This window comes from Antedon bifida, chromosome 3 (assembly GCF_963402885.1).
Source record: "Antedon bifida chromosome 3, ecAntBifi1.1, whole genome shotgun sequence".
NCBI classification, from domain to species: Eukaryota; Metazoa; Echinodermata; class Crinoidea; order Comatulida; family Antedonidae; genus Antedon; species Antedon bifida.
The window spans coordinates 29672110-29686901 of NC_136228.1; the positions used below are offsets into that span (position 1 = coordinate 29672110).

Genomic DNA, 14792 nt, shown 5'->3' on the forward strand with positions numbered 1-14792 from the left:
GAAGTTTATTTTTTGTTTCTCTACAACTGACGTACATGCCTTATGACAGATTAATTGTATTTATTCAATTGGATTTGAAATTAATTGGAAGTTTGTACTTCTATATTGAATATTTTATCATTGTAAATAAAATTTGTGAAGCACTTTGACCAGTAGGTCTATATGGCAAAGCATTATAAGCAATTATTATCCCTCTATACTAACACTATGCAAACGTATAGGCCTACCTACTGAAGGAAGGCTGATGGAGGCTGTTGTATAAACATGTACAGCTGTAATTGGACATCAAGATTCTCAACCCTAATAAGTTACACACATTTTTTATGTTGTATGTCTATTGTGGCTTACGGGAATATGCATGGCAACATACGATTTTACGAGAAAAGTTATTAAACAGAACTTTTATTTATACGATGCAGAAGACTTTTAATAGGCCTACTGTTTTGTCTTAATTTATACAATGGAAAATTCAATGTAAGTTGTAATGAGTAACTTACTGTTTTAATAGATATAAAATGTTATTGAATAATTAATTAATTAATTCTTGCAGAATATTGGACTTTTTGGATCATATTACAATGTATGTCTTTTCAACTTTATAAATGATTCTGCTGTACAGTTCCTATCTTGTATATATTTATTTATTTGATATCTGCAAAACGTATATGCAATAGGCCTAATACTACTGTGTTGTAAACTTAAATTGAAGGCAATTTATTTATTTTACATTCATAATACTGAATCTTTGTACAAGTTTATATGGGATGGATGCATTATGATCGGGATTCTACAGTTTTTTCTATTACAACTAACCAAGGTTATATATGCAAGTTTTGTGGCTGAGAGATCATTTTGTGGGTACAATACCTGATTTACAGGAAGGAAGGATGATGATGACGCCATTATTATATTTTTCTCATTCATATGTAAATAAGGTAATTTACCCAGAAGGCCTACTTGTACAAGGTATTATATGTTAATCAACAAGGCAATCGACAACAACATTCAGTGTTTTCAGCCAACTTCCACTGTAATCTTTGAAAGGTAAGTTTGTACAGTTATTCTATGTAGGCGGCCTATAATACAAATATATGAATATTGGATTAAATAATTAAGTAAAACGTAGGCACACAGCAGTAATTACAGCTCTCCCAGGGGAAATGTTTTTTTTAGTACCCGTCCGTGCATATTTTACCACACATTTTATCACTAGCCTTTCTGCCTATTTGTTTAAGTAGCTAGATTTCGTTTTAACTAAATTTCAATTTAATTCAACACAGAATGAAGGTAAAGGAAACGACTATATTAAAAATAACGTGTGAATTGTGATACTTTTGGTACCGTATACTTACTAGTGTCTATAACCCACTTTTAGTAGATAAGCCTATCCCAACCCTAAAGAATATATCATGATTCCTCTTTTTAGACTACTGTATTTGCAATGGATATGATTATTTTGAACATTTTGTGATGCACATGTCAACCTAGGCACCATCACATTTTAGAATACATTTGAATATTATTGCAAATTTACACAAAATGAACTGCTTGTAGATAAAAATTGAAAAAAACACCATCATTGTAACACCCTTAGTGTTTTTTTGCCCAAACCTTCGAGAGACTTACTAAAAACTGTTAAAAAATAATAGGCATATAGTAAAAGTTATACCATTTATTCGATTCATGAAATTTATTATGTGTAGAAATACAAGGTAAAATGCATTAAAATTAGTAAAAAATTAATCAAACAAAATATTGAATGAATAATTTCTCTTTAATTTATATTAATCTGTACAGTGGGCCCTGTGTTTTATAATTTCTTTTGTCGAACAACCTGCCTTACGCGCGAGTTGTTCTGCAATAAATTACAAAAGACCTATGGTATGATTATTAGACCCAATGTTTGTTTCACACTTGATTTGATTTATTATTACCAACACATTGCCTGTAGCTTTCTTTATTTAAAATAATCTGAAGCCAACACAAGGTAGGTGGATATACATTCATAACTTATTAAAATTAAATTTGTATGAAGAAGGTGTCTAGGCTGATAGAAGTCTATCGTAGTAATTTGTTTAATATCGCCAATTGGTAAATGCTACTTTACTAGAAAATAGCATTCAGCATAGTAGGGACCAAAGGTTAACATTGTTATCATATAAATATGTTATATAGGCCTATTCATAATGGATCACACATTTATGATTTCTGAATATTGCAATGTATTATTAAATTGTGCCTGATACTGTTACTGTACTTTTGCTACTTGAGTACGGTAGCTGTATGTACCTATACTTTTCTAGAAAATGGAAGGAAAATCAGAATTCAGAGATTTACTTGCCTATGTAAGTACTGAATATGAAGGTGAGAATCGTTTGTGGGTAAGACTTCTGCTACATGACCACTGCGATGGAATGGTATTAAGTAAAGAAGATGTACCAGTACTTGAATGGTTTAATGAACTTAAAAGCAAAGGTTGTATCCATTATTACCCTACTGATGTAGAAATTCTCTTAGACATCGCTAAAGTAACCGAGAATAAGAAAGCGATAGAATTAATCAACAAGTTTAAACTGAAGCATCCAAACAACAATGAAGAGTACAGCTTTACCGATGGCAAACCAATAACAGAATATCGCAAAAGACTATTTAAAGCTTTAAGACAAAATACAACAGAGTTGCCAAAAATTCTTGAACACTACAGCATAAGTAATTTTAACTTTACCACTATTTGGGATATTGTATACCACCTGGAGAGGTATGAACTTCTGGTAAATGAAAATAATTCAATGGGAAAGTTTGCAATGATTCTTGATGAAGAAGCTAGAGAGGTTTTCTGGGGGAAGCCTGCAGAAAAAGTGAAAAGAAGTGCTAGCTCCAATGCTGATGATATGTCCGAAGTAAAAAGATCCAGAATGAGCAACGGTAAGCTAAAATCAATATAAATACCGTAATTAAGAAACTGACCAACGAGAAATAAGAAATGTCGTCATAATACTGTACATATGTTAAAATGCATAAATACAATATTTAAAACGATGCTGTGTGTATTTCACATACTTGTACGCATACTGTTATAAAAATTGGTAAATTTGGTTTATTTATATTATTGTATTAATAATACAAGCGTAATAAAATATGCATTGAAAGTGTTATTTCATTTTATTACACATACACTTTCTGATGATGACATAATATATGTCAAACTTAATGTAATATATCTCCTTATTTAAAGTTATATAATAAATATTGAAATAACTAAAAAATGAAATGCTTATAAATTATTAGAAACATCTGTCGGTCATTGTTTGCTGGTTAGTCAATCGGTCAGAAGAATAAACCAATAAAATGAAGACATATTATTTATATTAATGAAAATTCAAAAACAAATAAAGCAACCAAACACACTGAAAATCATACTGGTCCACCAACAGACAGAATAACCGACAGATATAAAATTCTAAGAAACCTCAAATCATTCGGACTAACATTTAGTTATGTTACAGATATAACCTTTGACTTCATTCATAACATAATAAACCAAACAGCAATCAATACTTTTCAACACCATGCGTTGTTATTTTATCCAGAGAAAGACAAGCAGAACACAGTTAGTGAAAGTGTTATTACAAAATACAGATCAAATACGATAGAACATTTTATTACAAATAGGCCTACAAATGTGTTACAAAATACAGCCAGTTTGTCAAAAATAGGAAGTAATTTAAACGTTTATTTTACACCATTATTATATTTTTTTTAAATTTATGATTTAAATACTGAAATATTAAAGCGATCGAACCTGAACCAACATGCGACGTCGACAGAAAACCATCCTCGTCTGGGCTTCAAACTTTACCAGGCTTATCTTCTCAAGAAGATCAACCTGACATGTCACGGGAGGACATGTGCTTCCCTCGTGGTAGGGGATATGTCCTGTACATATCAAACTTTTTCGAGAAGCCTGACCACACTAATGAACCTAGAGCAGGTAGGTCTAAGTTTAGAGATCATAGGTGTTGTTTGGTGAAGTAAAAAAGCTCACTCAACCAAATATCGTTTCAGTTTATTTTAAGACTAGGCCTATAGTTAATTTGGCCTATAAAATATTTTTAACTGAAATTCATTAATATCAATATTATATCTTTAAAGGTGTTCATCACGACAAAAACAATATTTGCGACTTTTTTGGTGGATTAGACTACAAACTTAATTTTCGATCAGATGTAGAAACACGTGAAGAATTGTGGAAGATAATAAAGAAAGCTAAAAAAAGGGTAGAGGAAAAGAATTACACCAGTTTTTTCTTGATAATATCCAGTCACGGAAAAGGAATTACTTTAAAAGATGAATCTGGAGACGATGTATTGGATGATGTAATGCAAAAACCAGTTTTCGTTTCTGTAAGGTTATTTTATTTTACTAATTGTAACTAATATATTTTAAAATTAACCGTAATCCCCTATGCCCACAATGCTTAACACATTTATACAGTACGGTACACTACGTAATATAGATACACTATGGAACAAGGCCATATACATGGCTGCAGTCGCGTGCTCAAGTTAGTGTTTACCGACCAACCGACCGACATAAGTGAGCTGTAAAACTGAATTACATCAATACATACATTTCTAATTTGTTATTTTTTTATAGGTAAATCTATTTCTATTTTCTATTGTAATATTAATTTTAGGAGGATATTCAGTTGGTAAACGAAAACACTTTTGTACGAGTTGATGAAATAGTTTCACAATTTGAAAACTTCTTACTTGGTGAGTAGAAACAATTAAGGTAGTAGCCTTGATTTTTAGTATGATAGAATTTTATACAAGAAACAATAATACCTAAAAAATGTATATTTTAGTATTATGATTTCTGTAAACATATTATTGTGAAAATATATAACTGTTCACATGGCCTTGTCTATAATTGACACCGTCACTTTGCGGTCACAGTGTAATGTCTTTTAAGACTTGTCTAAGTTCTAAACCGAAACTAGTAAAAACATAAATGTGTTGGTACATATGGCGTTTCATACGTATGAGCTGACAATTTGTAGTATTCAGACAACAATTGAAACTCCAACTGGTGGACTAAAGTAACTAAATAGGAAATAACTACAGACTTAGGGCAAGTCTATGTAAAGACATGTATATAAAGTATACCAATAACTATAGAGAATAAACTTGACTATTCTTTCGATTAGTGTACTCCCTCATGCACAATGTTGTACACATCACTGTTGGTAAAACCACATGAACAAGAAAGCAGGTAGTTCTTTACTCACTTCTCAAGTCGAAATAATCGTCGCAATAATTTCTTCTTTCAGACAAGCCAAAAGTATTAATTTTTCAGGCCTGTAGAAGTTCGCCAAGCAAGCCAGATGATAGCAGTAATAAGGTCTACTATACAGGCCAAGAACATTCATCATCAGTTACTGTACCAACAAATGTTGATATGGTAGTTATACAAGATACAAGCAAAGGTACAGTAGGTCTACATTATAAAATAGCTTCTTTATATTCCAATATCAGAGAGATTTACTCCTTTATATTTCAATCGGAACATAGATTATTGATTTTTAAAAACAGAATTATAATATGGTGGTGTGTTTTTTTTTCAGGTCATAGCGGCTATCGTAACGATGCCATTGGTGCATGGATGTTCCATTACATGTTTGTAAAAGCGAAACCTTTCTATGAAAAAGAACACCTACTCGATGTTCTCACGCGAGTGAATGATATGATTTCACGCCGTAATGCTCAAGATGGCAAGAAAATTATAGGTAAACAAATGCCTTGTTTCACTTCAACTCTCACGAAGTTTTTTCATTTGAAATAGATATCTCCTCATTATTAATATGAAAGAAAGGATTTTTATTATTATTATTGTTCTAATAGGCTTAAAGGCCTGTCTCTTGGGTCAACACATCTAATTTTTTACAAAATCAAACTGCATGAGTACCTTTCATCGTTTTAGTGGAAGAAAATAACAAATGACAAATCAACTAATAAAACTGTAAGAATATGAGATGTATTTAGAATGTGCCAGAAATACTTATTCAATCACCGAGTTATATTTGTACTTGTTTCCAAACAAATACAATTCGAAAATGCTTGCGCGAGGATGAATAATATTGAGTCTATATGGTTGTGTAATATCACATTCCATTCATTGTTTTAAGGTAATGATAATAATTATATATTCCCCCTCCTTCCTATGCGAAATGTATGCGTAAGTTACTGCTGTCCTACCAATTGATAATCCGTGTTAATAATAGTTTCTATGACAAACACGTGAAATCTGATCTAATATAAAAAATAGGTGGTGGTTGCAACAATTAGTTAAGTCTTAATGTATTTTAAATTAGAAACATTTTTGTAACAAAGTTCCATCAAGATGGAATTAAATAAAGTACTTACATTCCGAGCTTTAAATAGTATTAGTTTGACAATTAATAGTTGTTATATTTTATTTGTATATGAATCTTTTCATTTTCCAAATGACTTTTGTGAAGTTTTACAATAAAATTAATAGTAATAGGCTACTATATTGTCTCATAGAATATGTTTGTACTTTGGTTTGCCTTTAATTTATTATCACTGCATGTAGTCACTCCCGGCGCTTACAAATAAAGTGCTATCGGAATTGATTCTGAATTCTTCGACAACTAAGTAGCAGCGTAGACTTATGTTGTTGTTAATTGTTGTTTTTGTTTGGTGTTACCAAAGAATATAATATCAGAAGAATGAGCAATCCGCGGTTTTCCCTGCAACAGTAATGTTTTCCATGTGGTAGGACGCCGCACACGCCAGGATGTATATAACTTTTGTGATGGTCACACTAATTTAAGCCTGGACAACCGGTAAGGTTTTCATGATATAAAAAAATGTTATCAACTACATGCTAACATCATGTTAAATGCTCTTTCGATATTTAATTTAGTTTTATGCAATTTATTTAGTAAAAAACTACTACCGAGGGCGTTGTTGATGCGTTTTCACGAAGGATAGTTTATTTTAATAGTATTTCAATATTTAATTTGTTTCTAGTAGCAAACATAATAGTAATTAAATTTATGTATTTTATAGTAATTTATATCATAAAACATTCCTTGATTTACCGGGCGTAGATTAGTAGGCCTACGCGGCAAGGTCAACGACTAGGCCACTGTGTAATAACTTTTGTTATTGCTGTTAAACCTTTCTTTGTGAACTAATTTAACATTAGTGAATGTACAATAGTTTGTTATTAAATATTTTCTCTGAAATTTTATATAATTGCAAAATATATTATCATAATTCAATTTAATCTGACCAGTATAATTTTTATTTAAATTCTTTAGTCTGTATACATCCGTTCGTGTGAGGGCGGGCATCCATGCTGTGTCAAAAGTGATACATTAATTTTCAATGCAAAATCGTGGATTCCTCATTGAGCCTCATTCGATCTTCTGATATAAAATATCGCGGCCGGACTTATTCATCTACGACGGTTCATATGACAAGTATTTTAATGCGTTGATTCGATTCATATCACACTGCACATATTTATTTAGTGTCAATTAATGATTACTGTATTACATATTAACCTAATTCCAGGTAGGCCTAATGTGTGTATGAAGCACTCATCCGTTGTGAAAAAAACAATATAAAAGGTTTTATGTTAAATGAAAATTATATATCATTTATTAACAAGAAGGATGTCTAATAACTGATAAACTATTCAATCCTATCGTACTCATTTATAACCACCCAATGTTGTAATACTAATACCAGGAAGTTGTAATATTTTACAACTCCCAGCTATTTGCTAATACTATACAGCGATTGGGGTTTATTGATTACGAATACATGTGAACAATGGTTTAATTGTATGCATAACACCATGATATTTGTGCATGTGCGATGATTCGGTGACGACGTATAAGCAATTGTTCGAAGCACAGAACGGTTAAAAATTGCAGGGCACCGTTAATTATCGTTACACATATAAAATTGAGGAGGAATACATACATGGAGGAATGTAGATACAGTAGAATTTTGTGTCCGTTTTGAATATAAATACATGATTCAAAACCTTGCCATTGGATATTGTGGCATGTCATGCTTGACTAAACCGACAGGTGTGTATGTATTTCTATCGTTGGTCAATATTGTCCAGTAGCATGAGGAATTAGAATTTCAGCTGTACGCCAGAGATGGCAATGCAAATGTAGTGTCGAGCCGGGTATTTCCGTAAAGACAGAGCTTTGGAAATTATAATTTTAATGTAGCCTGTGTAATCATTGAACCATGAACGGTAAGGAAGCCGGAATTTTCATTGAAGAGGATTACCTTTATCTCTGTGACGGAAATTTTCCGATATTAAATATGGAGGTCAAATATTACAGAATAGAAGCCTCTACTTCCGAGAGCTCAAGCTTCGTACAAGCTATTGGTAAATGATTGTTGATTTATTACTGTAAAGTGTAATTATATCTAGTTCAGTGAATACATACACACAACAAGTGGCTTAATCATTGATAAAATTAACCGTGTTGATTTTTATTTTCTTCAAACCGCACGTTTGAATAGGCGTCATATCATTTGTATACGTTCACTCTGTTTTACTACGGTCAATGGGCATTATACTGTAAAGCGTGTGTGGACGGAATTAGGCTATTATGAACACTTGTCTACTATGGATATATATTACAATTTGTATGAAGATCTTAAGCATAAACGGTAGCATATTAACGCCGTTTAATTCAACTAAAAGGCCTAGCATCCAAGAATCGACTATTGTTCCATGGTCGTTTTCATCGGTTTCTTTCCACGGACTCGTAGCTGTCGCCGTGGTCAGTAGTAACTCGCATAATGTCGAGTACTACTCGCGTGACATTGTGCCTACGTATATTTCACGCGTTATAACGGATGGTAAAATTCTTGTAAAAACACTTCATAATTCGTACAGGCGACTACGTCACTGCCATATTGAATACAACGCTTCGTTTGCAACCGAAGTGTTGAGAAAAATTCGTTTTGTTTTCCATGATCAATACGTCAGGGATTATGTTTTCTCGTCACAATCTTCGTACGGTGAGATTGGTAATCTTTCAAACATCGTTAACGACTGTGAGGATTTCATATCGAGGAAAAACACGGGAATAAACTCTCTCAGCAGGTACTCGCCGATTGCATATTTATTTATTGTTCCAGGCACCAAGTGGTGTGGAATTAGCAACAAGGCTGATCACTATGAGGATTTAGGGGAATATCCCGATGAAGACGGCTGTTGTAGAGACCACGATTATTGCAAGATTAGTATACACAGTTTCGATTATGGTTATGGATATTATAATTTAGACGTCAAAACAATTAGTCATTGTGACTGTGACAGGGAGTAAGTAAAATGTATTTGATTATGTTTTAGAAAGTAGATAGTTAGATTAAAATATGTGTGCAGCAATAGGTGATCAATGTATATTACGTAGTAAAGCATACGCTAAAACAGTTACAATAATATATATTGCGCAATCGTGTACGGCCCATTTTCTAGTTTCATGCTATAGTAAGAGCGCTTTACAAATGAATGTCCGATTAAAGCTATGATACATTGTCCTTCTCGTGTGCCATTTAACTTTGTTTGATATCTGTGGACATGCAATAGGCCTATCGAGCCATCCGCTGTTTGCAGAGTACAACCTACTGCGTTCTGGCTGTCGTTTGCGTAGTATCATCAAGAACTACTAGGTATCATAATTCGTTTGTTCCCAGCTCAATTATAACATATAACAAGATGTGCAATAGATAGACTTAATCATTTTATATATTTTATTTTTTTGTGCTTTTTTGTATTTAATAGTATGTTTTTTTAATGAATATTGGACAATAAAAGTGTTTGAATTTGAATGTAGGCCTAAACTCGATTAAAAAATGTACATTACTGTACCAGTAGGCCTACATATAGACATATTGTTGATTGATGCGATGTTATGCCGTTTTTTTTAAATCAAAATAATAATCTCCTTAATAACTTGTTCCACAGGTTTTTTTCGTGTCTTCGTCTCATCAACAGTCCTAAAGCTCATATGGTTCTAGGAATGTATCAGTTCTTCCAGAAAAGCTGCTTTGATGTTGAGGAAAAATTCCGGTGCGTTGAGTGGAATTGGGGACTGTGCGTCAAAGAAGATACGGTGCCAACAGCTATCATCCGATCAGACGTTCGGTGAACTTCGGCGGACATACGAGCCATACCGAAAACTACCGAATATTTTGTATTTCCATGAGAACTGCACTAATACTTTAATAATATGTTTACTTGTTAGGTTTTTTACATTAAGTTTGTTTCCATTCTTTTAAAAATATTTGTTTCCTTTCCTATAGGCCTACGTCACATTGTGTAATATTTGTGTATTAGCCAATAATTATTTATGTACATTCATTATTTGTAATATTTATTATTTTAGGGACGACATTTCTGCGTGCTCTCGAAATTTTAAAGCATTCAGCTGCAACTATGCAATCGGCGTCGCATATCTCTACCTCCGATATTAAAAACTTCGTTTGATACCAATAATATAAAAAGTTTTTAAACAATTCTACAAATCGCATCCAGCAAAGTCCCAATTTGGCAACAACAATGACTGCATTCCTTATGCGTTAGCTATACTTTAGGCGGCCAACAGTCCAGTATAAATAGACGACTTTAAGGCTCATTTCCACTTTATATCAAATAAATAGATAAATAATATGTATTTTTCCCACATAGTACCAGAGAGTTGTTATTTAGTTAGATAATTACAACTCTCTCCCTGATAAAACAAAATAAACTAATTTTTCATCCTAGAACCCGAGACAACAATTGCCTCACCTACTATAGGATTACCATCTATGCTGCCTTTGATGAAAATAATATTTTCACACGTCCAATCAAATTACTTCATGATTAGTAAGAGTAATAACATCGTGACGATACGATTGTATTTTTTAAATTGATTATGGCGTCATTTGATAGGATTTTAAACAATACTGTTTTTTTCAAAGACAGCATATATGGTTATCCTATAATAGTTTTAGAATAAAATCGTTTCTAATTTCTTTGTTTTATGCAAGAAAAATGTATGTTTATCTATTTATCGTCGATCGTTATCGTCCTAGTGTGTAGCAGCCAACAGGAAAAAATCGGCAATATTTTGATGACAATTATAGTATACAGGATTGCGTAGGCTACGGTATTCATCATACATTCATTCATTTGTTATTTCGGATTCTCTGGTCCATAGAAAGTAAAATTACGTATAAATTAATTAAACAACAACTCCATCTCATGGTGGCATTCCACCCGGAGAGCATTGTTGACTTATATAAGACGTCAACGTTGAGAATAAAATATTTTTACTTGAATTACGACTACACATCAGGTCATATATTGATTTTCTTAAAATTTCATAAAAGAAGGAATTCTACATTCCGTAAACAGGCTGCTGGCACTTCTGTACAATGTGGAGGCCTTTCCAATAACATGCTTAACCCATTCTTGTAGAATACCTGAAGAGATCGCAATTTTGATCTTGGACTAACAATGCAAATTCAATTAATGTTGGTAGTATTTATTCATGATATGATAATGAACGTCAAAAATACTATATATTTGTACTTTTTGTGAATATTTTGATATCTGAAATAAACTAAAACTTAAATATTATTTGTGATTGTTTACCGAATTCATTTTGTTAATAGTTATGTCTAGGCCTATATAAAAATATAAAAAGCTATCATAAAAACAGTCTTTGTATTCATATGATCCTCGGATTATTGACAAACGCAAAATTCTCCAAACCGCAGTGGCAAACTCAGTTTCGCCTACAATTTCAAGTTGCAGATAGGCGTAGATAGGTATATACAGAACATGCCTATTGAAATTTAAGAAAATCGATTTATTAATAAACTCACAAACGAAAAAAACAAAAATGTGTCAACATGCGCCCTCTATGGCAATATTGTGTCAAGTGCTTCACTCAGTTTCTGAGTGCTTTAATTTTTATTTTTTTAGTAGAAATTACTATGAACTATTCTATTACATAGCAAAAGTAAAATGTAGATTTAAACATTGAAAATGCGATTGTACAGAATAAACCAAACATAAAATTAGGCTTACTCGATTGATCCGTTTCCGATTATTTAAAAGTTTTCCACACTCTTTAATTTCGAGTAATTCATTTTTGATAAATTTGTTGAAAAAGTATTTTATAATAAACAATAGAAATTGTAAAAAATATCTTTAAATAAAACTTTATGGTTTAGATTTAATAATATAGTCATAAATATTTTGATCCGTTTCCGATGATTAATAATTGCCGCATTCTAATAACTATTAATCAACAATCAATTTCTAATAAAACATTTTGAAAAACAGCATGTCGCCCTCTGTAATTTTGAGTAATTGATTCCTGATCAATTTTAAATATCTGCTTGCCGCCCCCTATAATTGTAATTACGATACAGTATTGTTACCGTTATTGAATACTATACTGTGTGGATTTTTTTTTTAAATATGATAAAAAAAAACAAATTACTGAATAATGCAAAGTCCATTTGTTAAGATTCCTTTTTGACAAAATATAATGCCAACATTTTTTACCTCAAGATTATTACAATTTTTCACGCTGCTGCTCTAGCCCGCTACGTCACACGAGATGACTCATTTATTAGATGATATCAAGCAGCAGTTATAGTACTACACTTTGACATTTTTGTTAAAATGGAAACTCGACTATAATTTATAGGTACCAACTGTATTTCTGTATTTATGAGTCCCATGACAATACTTTATTTTGCTGTCAGATAATCATTGAATTATTATCAAAACAGTCCAGGAAAGTTTTTGTTTGTAATATGATACTTCACACTTGAAGTATCTAAAGGTGTGATGAAGTGACCTCCAGACTTGACCTTAGCAATAAAATAAACTAAATTGAGTCTGTTTCATATCAAAGTTATTCACTTCTGTAACAAAATTCACATTATAAAAAGAGAAAAGAAACGTTTAATTATAACTTTTTCAGGTAAAATAACTATTATGTGACAATAAAATGACAAATTCAAAAACAAATTTGAAATAAAAAATATTTTTCAGAGGGACAATATATCTTTAAAACTGTTACATCAATAAGCGAGCAGCGTTTTTTGTAAGAAATATTTCTTGTTTAATAACTGTTCAGTCTTCTGCCGTATTGACTTTGGATAGGCCCTTTTGCATCAATTATCTTTTTGCATATACAGGTATATATTAATCACAGTTTAACTACAAAATAATTTAAATTTCGTTTTGAATATATTCATTAATGTTTTTATTACATATTTTTTAGCAAGAAGATTTCACTTTGTATGTGTGAAACAATTAACCTTATAGCTGTAATAAAAACACTACTCCAGTTGTAGAATGAGGGCGACAACCAACAATGAAGTCGGATGATGACACTATTATTGAATCTGTACATCTGGCTGACCTTTGACCTGTTCATCAGCTAATTCATCTAAAAACATGTCTTTTCTTTTAATAAATGGTTTGACCATTTCCTTGCTATCTTTAATACACTGTGCAATGTTTGCCAATGTCCAATGTTTACGTAAAATTGAGTGTTCCATTGTGAAAGGTCCGTCTTTTGTCCTGTTTATTCGAGATGTTACGGCCGATGATTTTAATTTAATTCCAAGCGAATTTATGGTGTCTCGTATGAAATCGTTATCTTCATTTAAACATTCCATTTCTGTTTTAAAATAAACAAATAGATCGAAATAAGAAGCATGTCTGAATAGAGTACAAGTGTTTTTGATTTGTGATGTGTAATGGCCTGACACGTCAGGCTATTAAACAGCGTGCATCAGCAAGCATTATTACGTTGCCATTGTCCTCATACTGTTACACAACTCCTCATTAACATTGGACTATCAATAAAGTAAGCGCTTTTCACTACTGCGATACCTGCTCAGATATGATTTTTTTTTAAATGTTTAATTTCTATTATTTACAGAAAACAATCATGTCACTTTAAAAAAATTAATAAAAACAACAATTTGATAGAAAACGACATTAAAGTTAATCTTTAACTTTGAATATTTTCTACTTACGTACCTAGGCTAACATATGGTGGATTGAAATGTAAACACTTTGCTGTTAATATAGTTGGTTGGTTGAACAACGTAACAGATTCTAATTTTCCTGAAACTGCTATGTCATAGGCTTCTTGTGATTGCATGTCAAGTCCGCTGTAACTGTGAATTGTATTATTTATATCAACATTATTTACATTAAGTTTGTTTCCATTCTTTTAAAAATATTTGTTTCCTTTCCTATAGGCCTACGTCACATTGTGTAATATTTGTGTATTAGCCAATAATTATTTATGTACATTCATTATTTGTAATATTTATTATTTTAGGGACGACATTTCTGCGTGCTCTCGAAATTTTAAAGCATTCAGCTGCAACTATGCAATCGGCGTCGCATATCTCTACCTCCGATATTAAAAACTTCGTTTGATACCAATAATATAAAAAGTTTTTAAACAATTCTACAAATCGCATCCAGCAAAGTCCCAATTTGGCAACAACAATGACTGCATTCCTTATGCGTTAGCTATACTTTAGGCGGCCAACAGTCCAGTATAAATAGACGACTTTAAGGCTCATTTCCACTTTATATCAAATAAATAGATAAATAATATGTATTTTTCCCACATAGTACCAGAGAGTTGTTATTTAGTTAGATAATTACAACTCTCTCCCTGATAAAACAAAATAAAC

The 14792-nt window shown here is 31.8% G+C and overlaps 3 protein-coding genes across 4 annotated transcripts; 2 read left to right on the forward strand and 1 right to left on the reverse strand.

The window, feature by feature from the left end:
- The first annotated feature begins 945 nt into the window (after positions 1-945).
- On the forward strand, positions 946-6542 carry LOC144836888 (uncharacterized). 2 transcript variants are annotated; one of them, XM_078691803.1, is made up of 7 exons: positions 946-1044; positions 2304-2925; positions 3794-3991; positions 4153-4403; positions 4697-4775; positions 5333-5488; positions 5627-6542. In XM_078691803.1, exons 2-7 carry the CDS (start codon positions 2307-2309, stop codon positions 5842-5844), a joined length of 1521 nt encoding a protein of 506 aa, XP_078547929.1. In that variant the 5' UTR covers positions 946-1044; positions 2304-2306; the 3' UTR covers positions 5845-6542. The 2 variants fall into 2 exon arrangements, with proteins under 2 accessions (XP_078547929.1, XP_078547930.1); XM_078691804.1 differs by lacking the exon at positions 946-1044 and having other exon boundaries at positions 2283-2925.
- Positions 6543-7946: 1404 nt separating this feature from the next.
- On the forward strand, positions 7947-11691 carry LOC144838009 (uncharacterized). Its single transcript, XM_078693346.1, has 2 exons — positions 7947-9387; positions 10033-11691. Exons 1-2 carry the CDS (start codon positions 8669-8671, stop codon positions 10214-10216), a joined length of 903 nt encoding a protein of 300 aa, XP_078549472.1. The 5' UTR covers positions 7947-8668; the 3' UTR covers positions 10217-11691.
- A 1312-nt stretch (positions 11692-13003) lies between these two features.
- LOC144838490 (pseudouridylate synthase TRUB2, mitochondrial-like) lies at positions 13004-14255 on the reverse strand. Its single transcript, XM_078693886.1, has 2 exons — positions 14122-14255; positions 13004-13756 (listed from the first exon to the last, which is right to left on the reverse strand). The coding sequence occupies exons 1-2, from the start codon at positions 14243-14245 to the stop codon at positions 13470-13472; spliced, it is 411 nt and encodes a 136-aa protein (XP_078550012.1). The 5' UTR covers positions 14246-14255; the 3' UTR covers positions 13004-13469.
- Between the last annotated feature and the right edge of the window lie 537 nt (positions 14256-14792).

Excerpts from the sequence above, each read along its gene's own strand:
- LOC144836888 (XM_078691803.1), top strand. The coding sequence starts at position 2,307 with ATGGAAGGAAAATCAGAATTCAGAGATTTACTTGCCTATGTAAGTACT. Across the intron at positions 4,404-4,696 it reads AAAAACCAGTTTTCGTTTCT|GAGGATATTCAGTTGGTAAA; the intron begins GTAAGGTTATTT and ends TATTAATTTTAG. Across the intron at positions 5,489-5,626 it reads TATACAAGATACAAGCAAAG|GTCATAGCGGCTATCGTAAC; the intron begins GTACAGTAGGTC and ends TTTTTTTTTCAG.
- LOC144838009 (XM_078693346.1), top strand. The coding sequence starts at position 8,669 with ATGAACACTTGTCTACTATGGATATATATTACAATTTGTATGAAGATC. Across the intron at positions 9,388-10,032 it reads CATTGTGACTGTGACAGGGA|GTTTTTTTCGTGTCTTCGTC; the intron begins GTAAGTAAAATG and ends CTTGTTCCACAG.
- LOC144838490 (XM_078693886.1), bottom strand. The coding sequence starts at position 14,245 with ATGCAATCACAAGAAGCCTATGACATAGCAGTTTCAGGAAAATTAGAA. Across the intron at positions 13,757-14,121 it reads TCCACCATATGTTAGCCTAG|AAATGGAATGTTTAAATGAA; the intron begins GTACGTAAGTAG and ends ATTTTAAAACAG.